This window comes from Fistularia commersonii, chromosome 5 (assembly GCF_037954325.1).
Source record: "Fistularia commersonii isolate RoL2024-O1a breed Wild chromosome 5, RoL_Fcom_v1.0, whole genome shotgun sequence".
Classification (NCBI taxonomy): domain Eukaryota; kingdom Metazoa; phylum Chordata; class Actinopteri; order Syngnathiformes; family Fistulariidae; genus Fistularia; species Fistularia commersonii.
The window spans coordinates 5,381,488-5,394,523 of NC_141288.1; the positions used below are offsets into that span (position 1 = coordinate 5,381,488).

A 13,036-nucleotide genomic window follows, 5' to 3' on the forward strand; every position below is an offset into this window, starting at 1 on the left:
TTAAATGACTTATTTTCGGGAATCACTTCACTCCCTATTTTATTCTTCTTACGAAAGTTTATATGGTGGTCTTGCCCAAGGGAAAAAAAAAATCTGAAATGATTTAAACTTCCTATTCTTTTGTACTCAATTCCACAACACTTGGTATTTTCTTTTCTTGAATATAATTTCACATTAATTCAATAAAGATGCCCAGTATTTGGATAATAAACATGTACCATAGCAGAATTGGGGGATTATTGATACATGACTGGAGACAATAGAATTTTTTTTCACCTTAACCTTAGATAAACATCCAAATACTTAAAGCAGTGACAGTATTTTCTTTTAATTCAATTTTTAATTCATATTTTTTCGTTGCCTCCTGTTGTTTCAGCGGTAACAGCCTTGTAATACACCGAGCCGACGCGTGAGCCGCACCTTGTTCTTGATCTTCCTACGGATCTTCTTCAGCGCCTTCTCCTCAGCCTTGGTAAGGGGTAGCTTGGTGGGAACGGGATACCCTTCGGCCACCAGGGTGCGGCGCTCCTCTTCGGTCAGGATGAGAGGCCCCGACCCCTGCAGCTTCTGGACAAGGGAGGAACGAGAAGAGAAAGGGAGGGGCGATGGATACGTGAGATCGTGCGAGATCCGATCGGTTTCCCGGTTCGGTTCCCGAACTCACGTGGGGGGCGGTGAGCAGCGGGGAGTTGGACAGGGAGGAGGAGCCGCGGGGGGAGACCTTCAGGCTGGCCTGTGACGGAGCCGGGCTGGTGGGGGAGGTGGGGCAGGACAAACCCGGCGGGGCGTGGACCGGACTCTGGCTGCCCTCAGAGTCGCTGCCGTGGGAGCTGGGTGGGGTCGGGGGCATCTGGAGGGACTCCAGGCCTGAAATGGCCAAAAGCAATATAAATAAATACACCGTCTTTCAAACATTTCTGAGATTTGTCTCCAAGACGGCCGCTCTTCACGTTTTAAAAAAATCCGCACATGTAAGAGGGCTCAAAAAGTAAAGGGTGTCTTGTTAGATAAATGTTCATTCTTATATTACTGTATTTTCCGCACTATAAGGCGCACCTAAAAGCCTTTAATTTTCTCAAAAACGACAGTGCGCCTTGTAATCTGTAGCATCTTATATATGGATCAATATTGGTTAAGATGAGATGAGATGAGAACAACTTTATTAATCCCGAAGGAAATTGTTGTGCCAGAGTTTCAAGTAAAATTGAAAATTAATTATGGCTACCGTGGTCAGGGGGCGTCGCCGAAAGTGGCAGCGGTTAAAAACGGTAAAAGGGGAATTCCAGTACCACCTTTCAAGAGACACGCTTATGACGCAGAGGTCAAACTCAAGGCGAGAACATGGGAATAGAGCAGCGGCGAGAGAATTCAACATAAACGAATCAATTGTGCAGAAGTGGAGGAAGCGACAAGATGACCTGCGCCGACTAAAGAAGACCAAACAGAGTTTACGAGGAAACAAAGCGAGATGCTCCAGTTGGAGGACAAACTCAAACAGTGCGTTGTTGAAAAGAGAGCGGCAAGTAGAAGCGTCTCGACAGTCACAATTTGAATGAAGGCAACAGCGCTAGCTAGCGACATGAACGTCAATGAATTTAGAGGTGGTCCTTCTTGGTGCTTTCGTTTTATGAAATACTTTGAACCAGTTAAAATGGAGTTGGACATACATTGTTTTTAACGAAGCGGCGCAAATACCGGTAGGAGCTACCGGTACGTACGGTAGCGTATTGTGAATGCGCTAATTTGTTTTGGGAGTGAACGGAGTTCTTTGAACGTTGGTTTGTATTCCATGAATGAAGTTTGACTGACTTATCTGACTGTTTTGTTGACATTCCCTTTAGCGTGGATGCATAGCGCAACCCCAGCTACTACAGTAGTTTCTATTCTATGAGCCTTATAACACGATCCGCCCTTTATATGAAACCAGTTTTAAAACAGGCCATTCATTGAAGGTGCGCCTTATAATCAGATGCGCCTTCTAGTGCGGAAAATACGGTATCTTCAACTTGTTTCAAGAACCCCCCCCCTCAAAAAACGAAAAAAAAAAAAAAATCTTGACAATCTTAATATATTTACAGAGATGCAACAGAACATTATTTATCAGATGATTTGAACATACAATATATATATATGTATACAGTACCAAAATAGACAAATCACATACTAAATTTTTTGGGCGTCACAGATTATTTGAAGAAACTAAAGACGGCCTTTTAAGCCGCACTACAGCTTTTACCGTCAAATCTCGGCATGTCTCAGGGACGGTAGTCTAACCTTTGGGAGACAGATTGAGGAACTGATCCACTTCGTGAGGCTCCAGTTTAATCTGCGGGATTATGCTTTCCTCTTTAACCTGGAGACGGAAGAGTGAAGTGGGTAAAAATGCCGAAAGCCGACGGTTTGACCGGCATCAACGGTCGGACTCCCACCTTGACTCCTTTGGTCTGGTTGTTGCCGGCGACGGTGGGATGAGAGGGGCTGGCGGCGGCGGGGCTGGAGCTTTCGGGGACCTGCGGACCCTCGGTGGAGCCCAGGGAGAGAGAGAGAGCGGGGAGGAGCGTTGGGGTCTCGCACAGCAGGCCATCGATGGCGTCTTCCTGCTCCATTGGCCACTCAGAAGAGTCCCCATCAGACTCTGCTGCATGAAGACGGGCTATTGTGACCACTTTGCCAAATTCAACTTTTTTGATACACAAAAAAAGCAGGCTGGGATTGAATTTCCAAAAAATCTTCTTCTTCTTCTTTTGGCTTTTCCCTTCAGGGGTCGCCACAGCGAGTCAACTTTCTCCATCTAAACCCTATTCTCTGTATCCTCCTCTCTCACACCAACTACCTTCATATCCTCTCTCACTACATCCATAAACCTTCTCTTTGGTCTTCCTCGAGACCTCCTGCCTGGCAGCTCCAATTCCAGCATCCGTCTACAGATATATTCTCTATCCCTCCTCTGTACATGACCCAACCGTCTCAGTCTGGCTTCTCTGACCTTCTCTCCAAAACATCTAACATGTCATGTTCCTCTGATAGACTCATTCCTGATCCTATCCATCCTGATCACTCCCAAAGAGAACCTCAACATCTTCATCTCTGCAACCTCTAGGTCTGCCTGCTGTCTTTTGTTCATTGTAACAATTTCTAGTCCAGACATCATCGCTGGTCTCACCACTGTCTTGTACACCTTTCCTTTTATTCTGTCTGAAAGTCTTCTATCACATAGTACCCCTGACACTTTTCCCCACCCATTCCAACCTGCTTGGACCCGTCTCTTCGCCTCTTTTCCACACTCTCCGTTGCTCTGGACTGTTGACCCTACGTACCTGAAATCCTCCGACTTCTTGATCTAAAATAAATATGGTTTTTTCTTTTTTTTTTTCAAGGCAGGCGACTTTTATAGTGTATGTCATATTTGGTTAAGATGGTAACAAAAATATAGAAATCAATAAATAAAAGAAAATCCCCAAAAAGGAACAAGACATGGGGTTGCACTATGAACTCCATGCATCTTGATCCAAGCATTTTTTGTTTCAGCTACCATGGAAACAAGCAACCACACCAAAAGCCGGAACGGGAGTTGTGCTCCATCCGGCAGCAGGGGGGGTTTTTCTGGATTTTAATCGCGTCGGGAAGCCTCACCTGCCTCGCTGCCCTGCTCGCCAGTCAGGTGGGACAGCGGAGACTGGGGCCTGCTGTCGCCGCACAGAGAGTAGCTGTGCTCGGCGGTGATGTGCGGGGGGAGAGGGGAGGACGGGGACAGTTCGCCGCCGTCCTCCCCCTCCATGGCCTCCACGCCACCTCGCACACCGGACAGGAAGGGGTCGCTGAGCAGCTGGCCGAGCAGCGCATCCTGGGAGAGGTCGTCCAGGAGCTCAGAGAAATGCTGCACAAGAGAGAGACATAGAGGAAAAAGACAGAGAGAGAGGAAAAAATAACAAATTAGTCAAATCAAATAAAGCAGTTCACATTTTGGCCACAAGGGGGAGACATTTGCCTGCGTTTCTAACATTTCCATACGCATTTTTAGGGTTTCTGATCATTTTTTTAAGTATATTTGCAAACATAGCGTTTGTGATTTTAAACTAATTTCTGCTGATTTTGTTTTTTTACTAATTTGCCTCCTTTTGTTTTTATTTTTTTCCCGCAGATTTTTAGTTAGTTTCAAGGTTATTTCTCTTTCCCTCCCCAACCCCCTCCAGAATGGTGTCCCCCCCTGTCTCACTGCCTGCCTTTTTCGTATGTGTGTGTGTGTTTTACAGTGTGGCGATACATTCACAACACACACAGAGAAGTCAACAGACGAGCTTTCTTCTTTTTCTCCTTCTCCTCCACCCACTCTTCCTTCTCCTCCCACCATTCAGTCCCTTCCTCCACCCCGTCCTCCTCTTGCATTCCTGCCTCCTTCCCATCTCCGCTGACTCTTCCGCAGAGTTCGGGTGTTGTGACGAGCAAAAAACGAAAAAAATCAGATGAGTGGACGCCGCAGATGCGCGACAAGATAGCAAAGCGCCTCAGGTGTGTTTGGGTGTGTTTGCAGGTCATCTGATTGAGCAAGATTTCACTTCATTAAAAAAAAAAAAAAACAAGTTTTCAAGATCCACATATCAAACATATTTACAACCCTTTGCCTCTTTAGCAACAATCTGGCTCAAGACTTAATTAATTTAGAAAAAAAAACCAAACATAAATACTAGTTAAAGTTAATCTTTTCCCAGTCGACAGATAGAAAGAGTAATTGAAAAAAAATTGTTACGGGTGAATAAGATGGTCCAGATATGATGAAATAGACAAATATGTAAAATAAATTAAAATAAATTTAGAAACAATCTGGCTCAAGACTTAATTTGCTTAAAAAAAAAAAATTAAAAAAAAAGGATAAATAAATGTAAAATTTAATCTTATCCCAGTCTACAGATTAAAAGAATAATTAAAAAAAAAATGTTACGGGTGAATAAAATGGTCCAGATATGATAAAATAGACAAATATGTAAAATAAATCAGTAAAATATACAAAATGGAGGTTGAACATTACAAAGCAAATGCATTAATTTATGGCTTAAAGTTGAAAACATTTATCTTCTCCAAGAGGGAGATCCTAAAAACTTTTCTTTGTGTGTCTGTGTGTTTTTTGTGTTCAATAAACCCCTCTCCACAAACAGGGGGTGCAGCTCTCTCAAAATAAAAACAATTAATTTTACTTGCTAGTAAACTTCTGCCTCAACTTGTTTCCTGAGCAGAAATTGATCCAAATAAACAACAAAATTGCGATAAAAAAAAGATGCATCGGATAATTATTCATTTTGAGTTGATAAATATTCTATAATAAACATAGATGCTTTTATTTGTCGTATTTTCAAGAAGTCCTGCCACATTGTTAAAGGTGAAAATTACATTTATTTAATCTTCAGTGAAGGAGACTCCCTCTTCACTACAGATGCGCCTAAAACGGAGTTGTCATTTTTGTTTTGACGTCTAAATCCACCATTTTTCTGAGTTTGAGTGACGTCTGTCCGCCGTTCACGATTCACCGGTTTTCCCTTCCCTCCAGGAAGCATCTGTGTTTGCTTTCAGAAGACAAAACATACAAACAGAGAACCCGTCTTGTCGTCGCTTTCCTAGTGACGTCACTCGTGACAGAATGGGGAATCCGCATGACGCACGGTTTCGTACGGAATGACAAAGAGTGACAGGTGAAAGAGCGATGGAAAAAGTAAAGAGCAGCCTGTGGATGAAGCATGTGGCTTCGCTCAGGAGTGCTTTCTTCTGTTTCAGTGCACACATGCACAGGCACACTGAAATGACCTTTTCGCTACATCAACATAAGAGACACTCTTGCTGCCCTATATGGTTCCGTCTCAGGCGTGTATGTGTGTGTGTGTGTGTGTGTGTGTGTGTGTGTGTGTGTGTGTAATGTAAACAGCTTACTGTGAATCTATTCAGGGGTGGAGGGCGAAGGCAAATATTTTCACATTTATCCAACAGCAGCTTCATTCCCGGCTCGACGTGCATGGACATCAGCTGAGATCCGTGAAAGTTTTTTTTAGGCGCTTTGTCACATTTCAAGTTCCCGGTCAAAACAAAAAGCACAGATTTGGGAAAGGAGCCACCATTGCGGTTGAATAATTCAATAAATACCGTTATTTCCGGACTATAAGGCGCTACTTTTTCAACACGCTTTGCACACAGCGGCTTGAACAATGATGCGGCTAATGACTTTATGCCGCCAAAACATCGGACCAATGAAATTACCTCAAAATTCTGAGGCTGTTCAATTCTGACACTGAAAAAGACAACTTTAATGGTTTTAGTACGCAGGAGGAAGACAAAGATAGCGATCAGCTGGAGTAGGACAAAGCGGGGATAGAAAATAAATGGATGGATGAACTTTTCCTTGTGTAATTTATTATTAACCTTTTTCATCAGTTCTGTTACAGGCACTGTTTACAAAAGAAGCATTTCCAGTACGTATTTGTGGATGTTACCGATGTGTATTTAATTAAAATATAAACGTACGGCTTATAGACAAGTGTGACCTATATATGTACACGTATATTTATTTCTTTTTTTTTAAGCTTGTGCGGCTTATTTTCAGGTGTGCTCAATGGTCCGGAAAACATATTAAATAAATGAAAAACTTATTCAGATCGGCGGTATCGTCACCGCAGCAGCCATCTTTGTTTGTGCAGCGAGACAACACGTCTGCATCCCATCATTAGATAGTCCAAGGACGATTCACCTAAATATAGCCCCGACGTAACACAAGGGTATTGATAAGCGGCGTGTCTTCCCTGATAAGCCGAGATAGTCTGTCTCCGCTCCGGATTTAGCTGACTTTTTCCACAAATCCACAACTTTTCCTCTGCAGTTGTCAGAAACAAGCAACGGCACCGAAACCGCCAATAATAAGATGGATTTCAGAAGAGCGGGAACCGGCTGTGGGAGAGGGTAAGGCACCCCGGAGCGCCATTAGTCCAGATTTAACCCACGAAAAAAACTGAACGTGCAAAGTAAGACCACCAACAACCAAAAAAACAATAATAATGGGTAACTTCCTGTATGTTTGTAAAGATCCTTCAGAAAGATTAGCGTGTGTGTGTGTGTGTGTGTGTGTGTGTGTGTGTGTGTGTGTGTGTGTGTGTGCGTGCTGAAACCCATCACGCCTACAGCAAACATTTGCAGAAATCTAAAAACCTTCACCACCCCCCCTCCCCGGCGTTGTCTCCCAGCAACCTTGTCTCCGTGACGACCGGCTCCAGTGCCAGCTGCATCCCTTCAGATCTTTTGTAAATGTCTGGAAAGTTACAGTTTGGTTTTTTTTTTGGTTTATTTATTTATTCATTTGCGACAATCTGGGTGGTGATCGGCTGCTGCTCTATACCCGGAAAGCTCCGGGGGGCTTGACCTTTGACCTCTTCGTCGCAGACACATTCTCAGGACTCTGGAACTGCCCCTTTCCCTCGCAATTATTTCAAAATCTCAATTCCTAAAAATGCACATCTGATTTCTCCAATGCTATTTAAAATAATTCGGATTCTATTTCTAGAAGCTGGTTCTATTTGATGACAGACCGGTAAATTTGTACAATTGAACCAAACAGATAATACATTTAAAAATATCAGCATATTAATCCTTGCTAATGTTCTTATGCCAGATTTTTGTTGATTTTTAAAGGTTTTCTAAGGTGCCGGGGAGTAGGGTTATTTTAACCTACTATTCCTGGATTTAAGTGTTTCCGGACAGGCTTCTGGATCCCTGTCAAACCGGCAACTTCTGGGAGGAATTGTGAGAAAACAAACGGCGACTGGACAAGAAAGCGCCCGGCGCCGTTTTTCTGGGGCATAATTATAGGGCAGAACCCAAGCAAAGTGTGTGTGTGTGTGTGTATAATTTTACATGTGGCATGACATTCACTCTTCCCCATTTAACAGCACGCAAAACCGCTGTCAGCTCAACTTTGAGCTTCTGATTATAGCTATAGAATAGAATTTAAAAAGAAATATGCAGAAATAATCACTGCTTTTTTTTCAACAGCCATGAAATTGTTCAAGAATCTCAATGAATCAAACAACTCTACATTACCAAGGAATCAGATTAAGAAATTAACTTTGAAAAATGAATAATGCTATCTCCTTTAAATTCTTAAAATAGAGTAATAAAAATCACTTGTATGACTTGTATCCATTGAAAAAAAAAAGAAATAACAGAAAGATATATTCTAATAAAATAAAATGTAATAAAAAATCTACAGAAAAATTGATAAATCCTCATATTTTCCTTTTATTAAAACCTACTTTGGAGTCACCTTTGGTATTTCTAAAAATAGAAGAAGCGCACAAATAATAATACAACAAAATGTAAATGAAGAGCAGATGCAGGAATAATCCTAGCCTTATTTTGCGGACAGGAAAAGGGAGAGGTCCCGTAAACACACAGCCAGCCTTATGTTCCCCGTCATTTCTGCAGAGGGTTGCGTGTGTGTGTGAGTGTGTGTCGGTGGCAGTGTGGCGACGGACGAGTGCCAGCCGCAGCGCCCCCTCCTGGCCGGCCGAGGAACATCGTAACGCACAACAGAAAGCGTCTTTGTCACGGCCGCAGGCAGTAACCTGATTCCTTCCAGCTGGAACACTGGTATGTCGAGGTGAAGACGTGTGGTGAGACTGTGTGTGTTTGTGCGTGTGTGTGTGTGTGTGTGTCGGTCACTACCTGCAGCCGGAACAAAGAGCTACTTCTGTATTTTCTCTGTGAATAACGCTGCAGCTGAAAGTGCAGATTTCAATCTTTTAATTGAGGCGGTGGTGAAAAGCCGACCGTGAATGTGCTTTCAGTGAAACCTCTGGAAGGAAAAGCAAGGGGGAGGACGGGGAGATGCTGCAGCATCGGCACGTCACGGCGGGGAGAAGATAAGAGCTGGATATTAACAACTATCAACCCGCAAAAAAAAAAAAAAAACACGAAAAACTATTAAGAAGTAAGAAAACGCTTAAAATATGGGAACTACTTGGGGCGGGGGGGAGAAAACAAAACAATACATGGCTGCCAAATGATCAAGAAATTCCGAAAGTAGGAAAAAACATGTGCTCGCTTGCTAGTGGATCTCAGTGAATGTTGAATTTGTGTGTGTGTGTGTGTGTGTAGTCAGGTAGGAATGCCATGCTTTGTGAATATAATTGTTGAATATGTCTCTTTAACTCTTCGGCGCTGATGATGATGTAACATCTTCCTCCCCCGAAAAAAGCAAAACCAGATGTGAAAGAGGACGCTGGAAAAACTAAAAGGCGTGCAGGCTAGCGCACACACACACACACACACACACACACACACACACACACACACACACACACACACACACACACACACACACACACACACACACACACAAATCCCAGAGGTCAGTGTGTTTCCAGTGCGAGTGTGTACTTTGTGCGTGCTGATCTTTGTGTACTTTATACTTAGGACATGGCCTCACATCATCAGCCCACCATATACACACACACACACACACACACACACACACAGACGCACGCACACACAACAATGCACGTGCAAACACACTTGACTTCATGTCAGTGTAAATTGAGTCATGTCCAGATTGTAGATGGGGGGGCACATGAGTCACAGCATGCGTTGCCATGGCGAGCTAATCTGGATTAAAGGTTGAGAAGATAAGATATCCGTCTCTGTTTATGATTTTGTTATTATTTTTGAAAACAATAGTGCTTATCTAGTGCTTTCTTCTGAGATCAGGCTCTGGTGCGTCATTTTTATGGAATAATAACTTTTGTGGATTTTTTTGGGAAAGATCAGCAAAATTCCAGGAAATAAGATAAAATTAAAGGCAAATCAAAATAATGAATAAAAGCCCCTAAAAAAAAAAAACAATAACAAAATAAGGGATCCAATTTCAAAAAAAGTCAAAAAAATAGAACAAAGAGTGAAAAAATAAAATAAAATATCTATTAGTTTTTATTTGTATAAATTAAACATTGTCAATGCATTTAAAAAATGTATTTTTTAATCACAATAATAATAATAATTTATCCTTTATTAATCTCCTGTGAAGAAATGCGTTCTCTGCAGTTAAACCATCATGGATGAACCGTCCAAAGACGATTGCTCTACCGCCTGCGCCACGCCGCCCCTAAAATATTTTTAGATTCTATATTTTTTCATTGTTTTCTCTTACAACCTCTCTAGTTGTTCACCATATGAAACAAAAAGTGCAAGTCTCATTTAAAGTCCCCTGGCCTACAGTATAAAAGCTGGCAATTGAGCGAAACGTTTAGTAACCCAGCTCATCAGGTCTCAAACACCATCTTAGAAAAGGTTTCAGATTTAAAAAATTGAGATAAACAAAAATATAAGACAAATGGACACAAAGACGTAACTTACTTACAAATGTAATTGATCAAATATTTTTATAGAAAATATGATAATCCATTTCTGGGATGAAGCGACGCTCACACTTTCAATCTCTGAGCTCATAGTAACACCAGGCAAAAACTTGCAATAAACTTCCTGAATACAATTTAAATACAGTCTGAACAGCCACTGCATAAAATATCATGTGACGTGGGTAAAGTTCTAATATCAGTTTTGACGTGGGACTGTCAGGATTTGCATGTTAGCGCCAGCGCCATAATGATGCAACGTTAGCATCGTTAGCTCTCGGGCTTCCCGCCCTGGAATGTCAGCAATGCATGTCTGCTGTGAGAACGGCGAGCGGAGCTGATGTGAGGGAACTTCACCGCTGCCTGCTACAGACATTCTGGTTTCCCTCGGAGGCCTGGGAACCTTCACGGGAAACTAGAACCTTTTGGAGGCAACTCTAGAACCTTCCGCAGAAGTCTAGAACCTTCCCAGGGAACTCTACAACCTTCGCGGGCTACTTTGGATCTTTCCCGAGGAATTCCAGAACCTTTGCAGCGTACTCGAGAACTTGAGAATCCTTTGCGGGCAACTCTAAATTCTAGTACTTATTCAGGAAACTCGAGTAGGGAACTTCCCAGGGAATTCTACTCCGGGGTAACTCTGCATCTAGATCCTTCCCGAGGAAGGATTTGAGAATCTTTGCAGGAAACTATAGATCATGTCTGTAGAAACTCTAAAGCCTTCACAGGGAACTCAAGAACATTTGTTGGTAACTCTAGATCCTGCCTGAGGAACTCCAGAACCTTACAGAGGACCTAGAGATCCTTCCCAGGCAACTCTAGAACATTCACAGGGAACTCGAGATACTTCCATAGGACCTTGAGACCTTATCGGCTAACTCTACGTCCTTCCCAAGGAACTCTAAAACTATCACAGGGAACTCGAGATCCTTCCAGAGGACCCCGAGAACTTTGTGGGAACTCTAGATACTGCCCGAGGAACTCTAGAAACTTAACAAGGAACTCTAGATTCTTCCAGAGGACCTCAAGAACTTTCCCGAGGACCTTAAGAACCTTCACGGCCATCTATAGATCCTACCTAAGGAACTCTAGAACCTTTGCAGGGAGGTCTAGGTCCCATGTAACTGTAGATCCTTCCTGAGGAACTCTAGAACCTTCCTGGGACACTCTAGATCCTGCCAGAGGAACTCTAGAACCTTCTGGAGGAACTCTTGAACCATTGCGGGTGTGGTATCTCCTTCTGATAAAGAGCCACTCTAGAAGACTTCTTGTCAAGAAAAATATACTTTATTTATGAACAGCGGCAGGTTCACAACAGCAAAAGGTGTTCACATTAAGTCTTACAGACCTAAGAGGGTAACCATGGCAACACGGGAGGCGAACAAGACCTCGACATAGAAAAGCAGCTCCCGACCCAAAGCATGAGCATGGTTGTTATATTTTGAAAATACATTTTCATTAGAACAGCAGGGAAGCCCGAGAACCTTCGCAGGGAATTCTTGAGTCCTGTGATTTTAATTCATCATATCTTTTCTTTTTCTAATTTTAATGTGGAAATATGTCAATTTTTTTCTGATTTTTCAAAGAACCACATGTTTTGAAACATTTATATTTTTAGGTCATTTTCTCAAATTTCAGGGGATGTTCTTGATGATAATAAGGGGATTTCTTCGTGAATGTGGAGGAAATGTTTTGGATAATTTCTGGAGAGCTAACATTTTTACTTAAAAGCTTGAAAAGTAATTTATTGTCATTTCTCTTTAGTCTGTCCTTCTTGAACTATTTCTGGAAGTCTGATTTTGATTACCGTCATTCATGAGCATCAGCTCTCAAAGCCTCGACGGTGCAAGACCTTGTCGCCCACGGCGACGACAAGGCCTGGCGAAACCTTGGATGCCACGGTGACACTGATCTGTTCCTGAAGCTCATGAAGCTCCACGTCCTTCACAGATTAAACCCTGAGAAAACAATTGCCGCCATCAATCACTTGTAATCCTGGAGGCCAGAAAGCTGCCTCGCCATCTCGGCCGCGCCCTCCAGGTCCTCCCCCCCGTACCCAGGAAAAAAAATAAAAAAAACACCAGACAAAACATTGGAGATTGGGGTCTTATCGGGTAGGGGAGGGGTCACATGTCTGGAGACTGCAGTTGATCCCATTTTCCCATTACAGCAACGTGTTAGAACAGGCAAAGATCAGAACACACAACAGATGCATGCATGCACACACACACACACACACACACACACACACACACACACACACACACACACACACACACACACACACACACACACACACACACACACACATCATTTTATTCATTCATTTCAAATTGCGGGGTGGATTTATTGTACATTTTTAAAAATAAAGTTTCCAGCGGTGATAACTTGATGCATTTTGTTTTATTCAACACTTCAACTGATTTTCTGCAAACTTTGTGTTTTTATTTTGTTATTTAGTCTTTTTTTTAATGATTTTTAGTCTTTCATCCAATAACAATTCAGTCATTCATTCATTCATCATTATCTATACCGCTTATCCAAACAAGAAGTGCTAAACATCAATATTTAACTCACAACTTCCATTTATCCCACATCATCAATATTATTATTATTAATTATTATTAGCAATATTTAGTTGCTTTACTTAATCA

The 13,036-nt window shown here is 42.3% G+C and overlaps 1 protein-coding gene across 2 annotated transcripts in view; it reads right to left on the reverse strand.

The window, feature by feature from the left end:
• creb3l2 (cAMP responsive element binding protein 3-like 2) overlaps positions 1 to 13,036 on the reverse strand; it is a 38,539-nt gene that overhangs the window by 12,989 nt on the left and 12,514 nt on the right. Inside the window, exons 2-6 of one of the 2 annotated variants that reach the window (XM_086146595.1) lie at positions 3,634 to 3,877; positions 2,430 to 2,638; positions 2,275 to 2,353; positions 665 to 867; positions 421 to 567 (exon numbers count right to left, since the gene is read on the reverse strand). In XM_086146595.1, coding sequence (XP_086002721.1) covers positions 421 to 567; positions 665 to 867; positions 2,275 to 2,353; positions 2,430 to 2,638; positions 3,634 to 3,877 — 882 coding nt within the window. The remainder of the gene's footprint in view (positions 1 to 420; positions 568 to 664; positions 868 to 2,274; positions 2,354 to 2,429; positions 2,639 to 3,633; positions 3,878 to 13,036) is intronic. The other variant, XM_086146596.1, reaches the window with a different exon arrangement.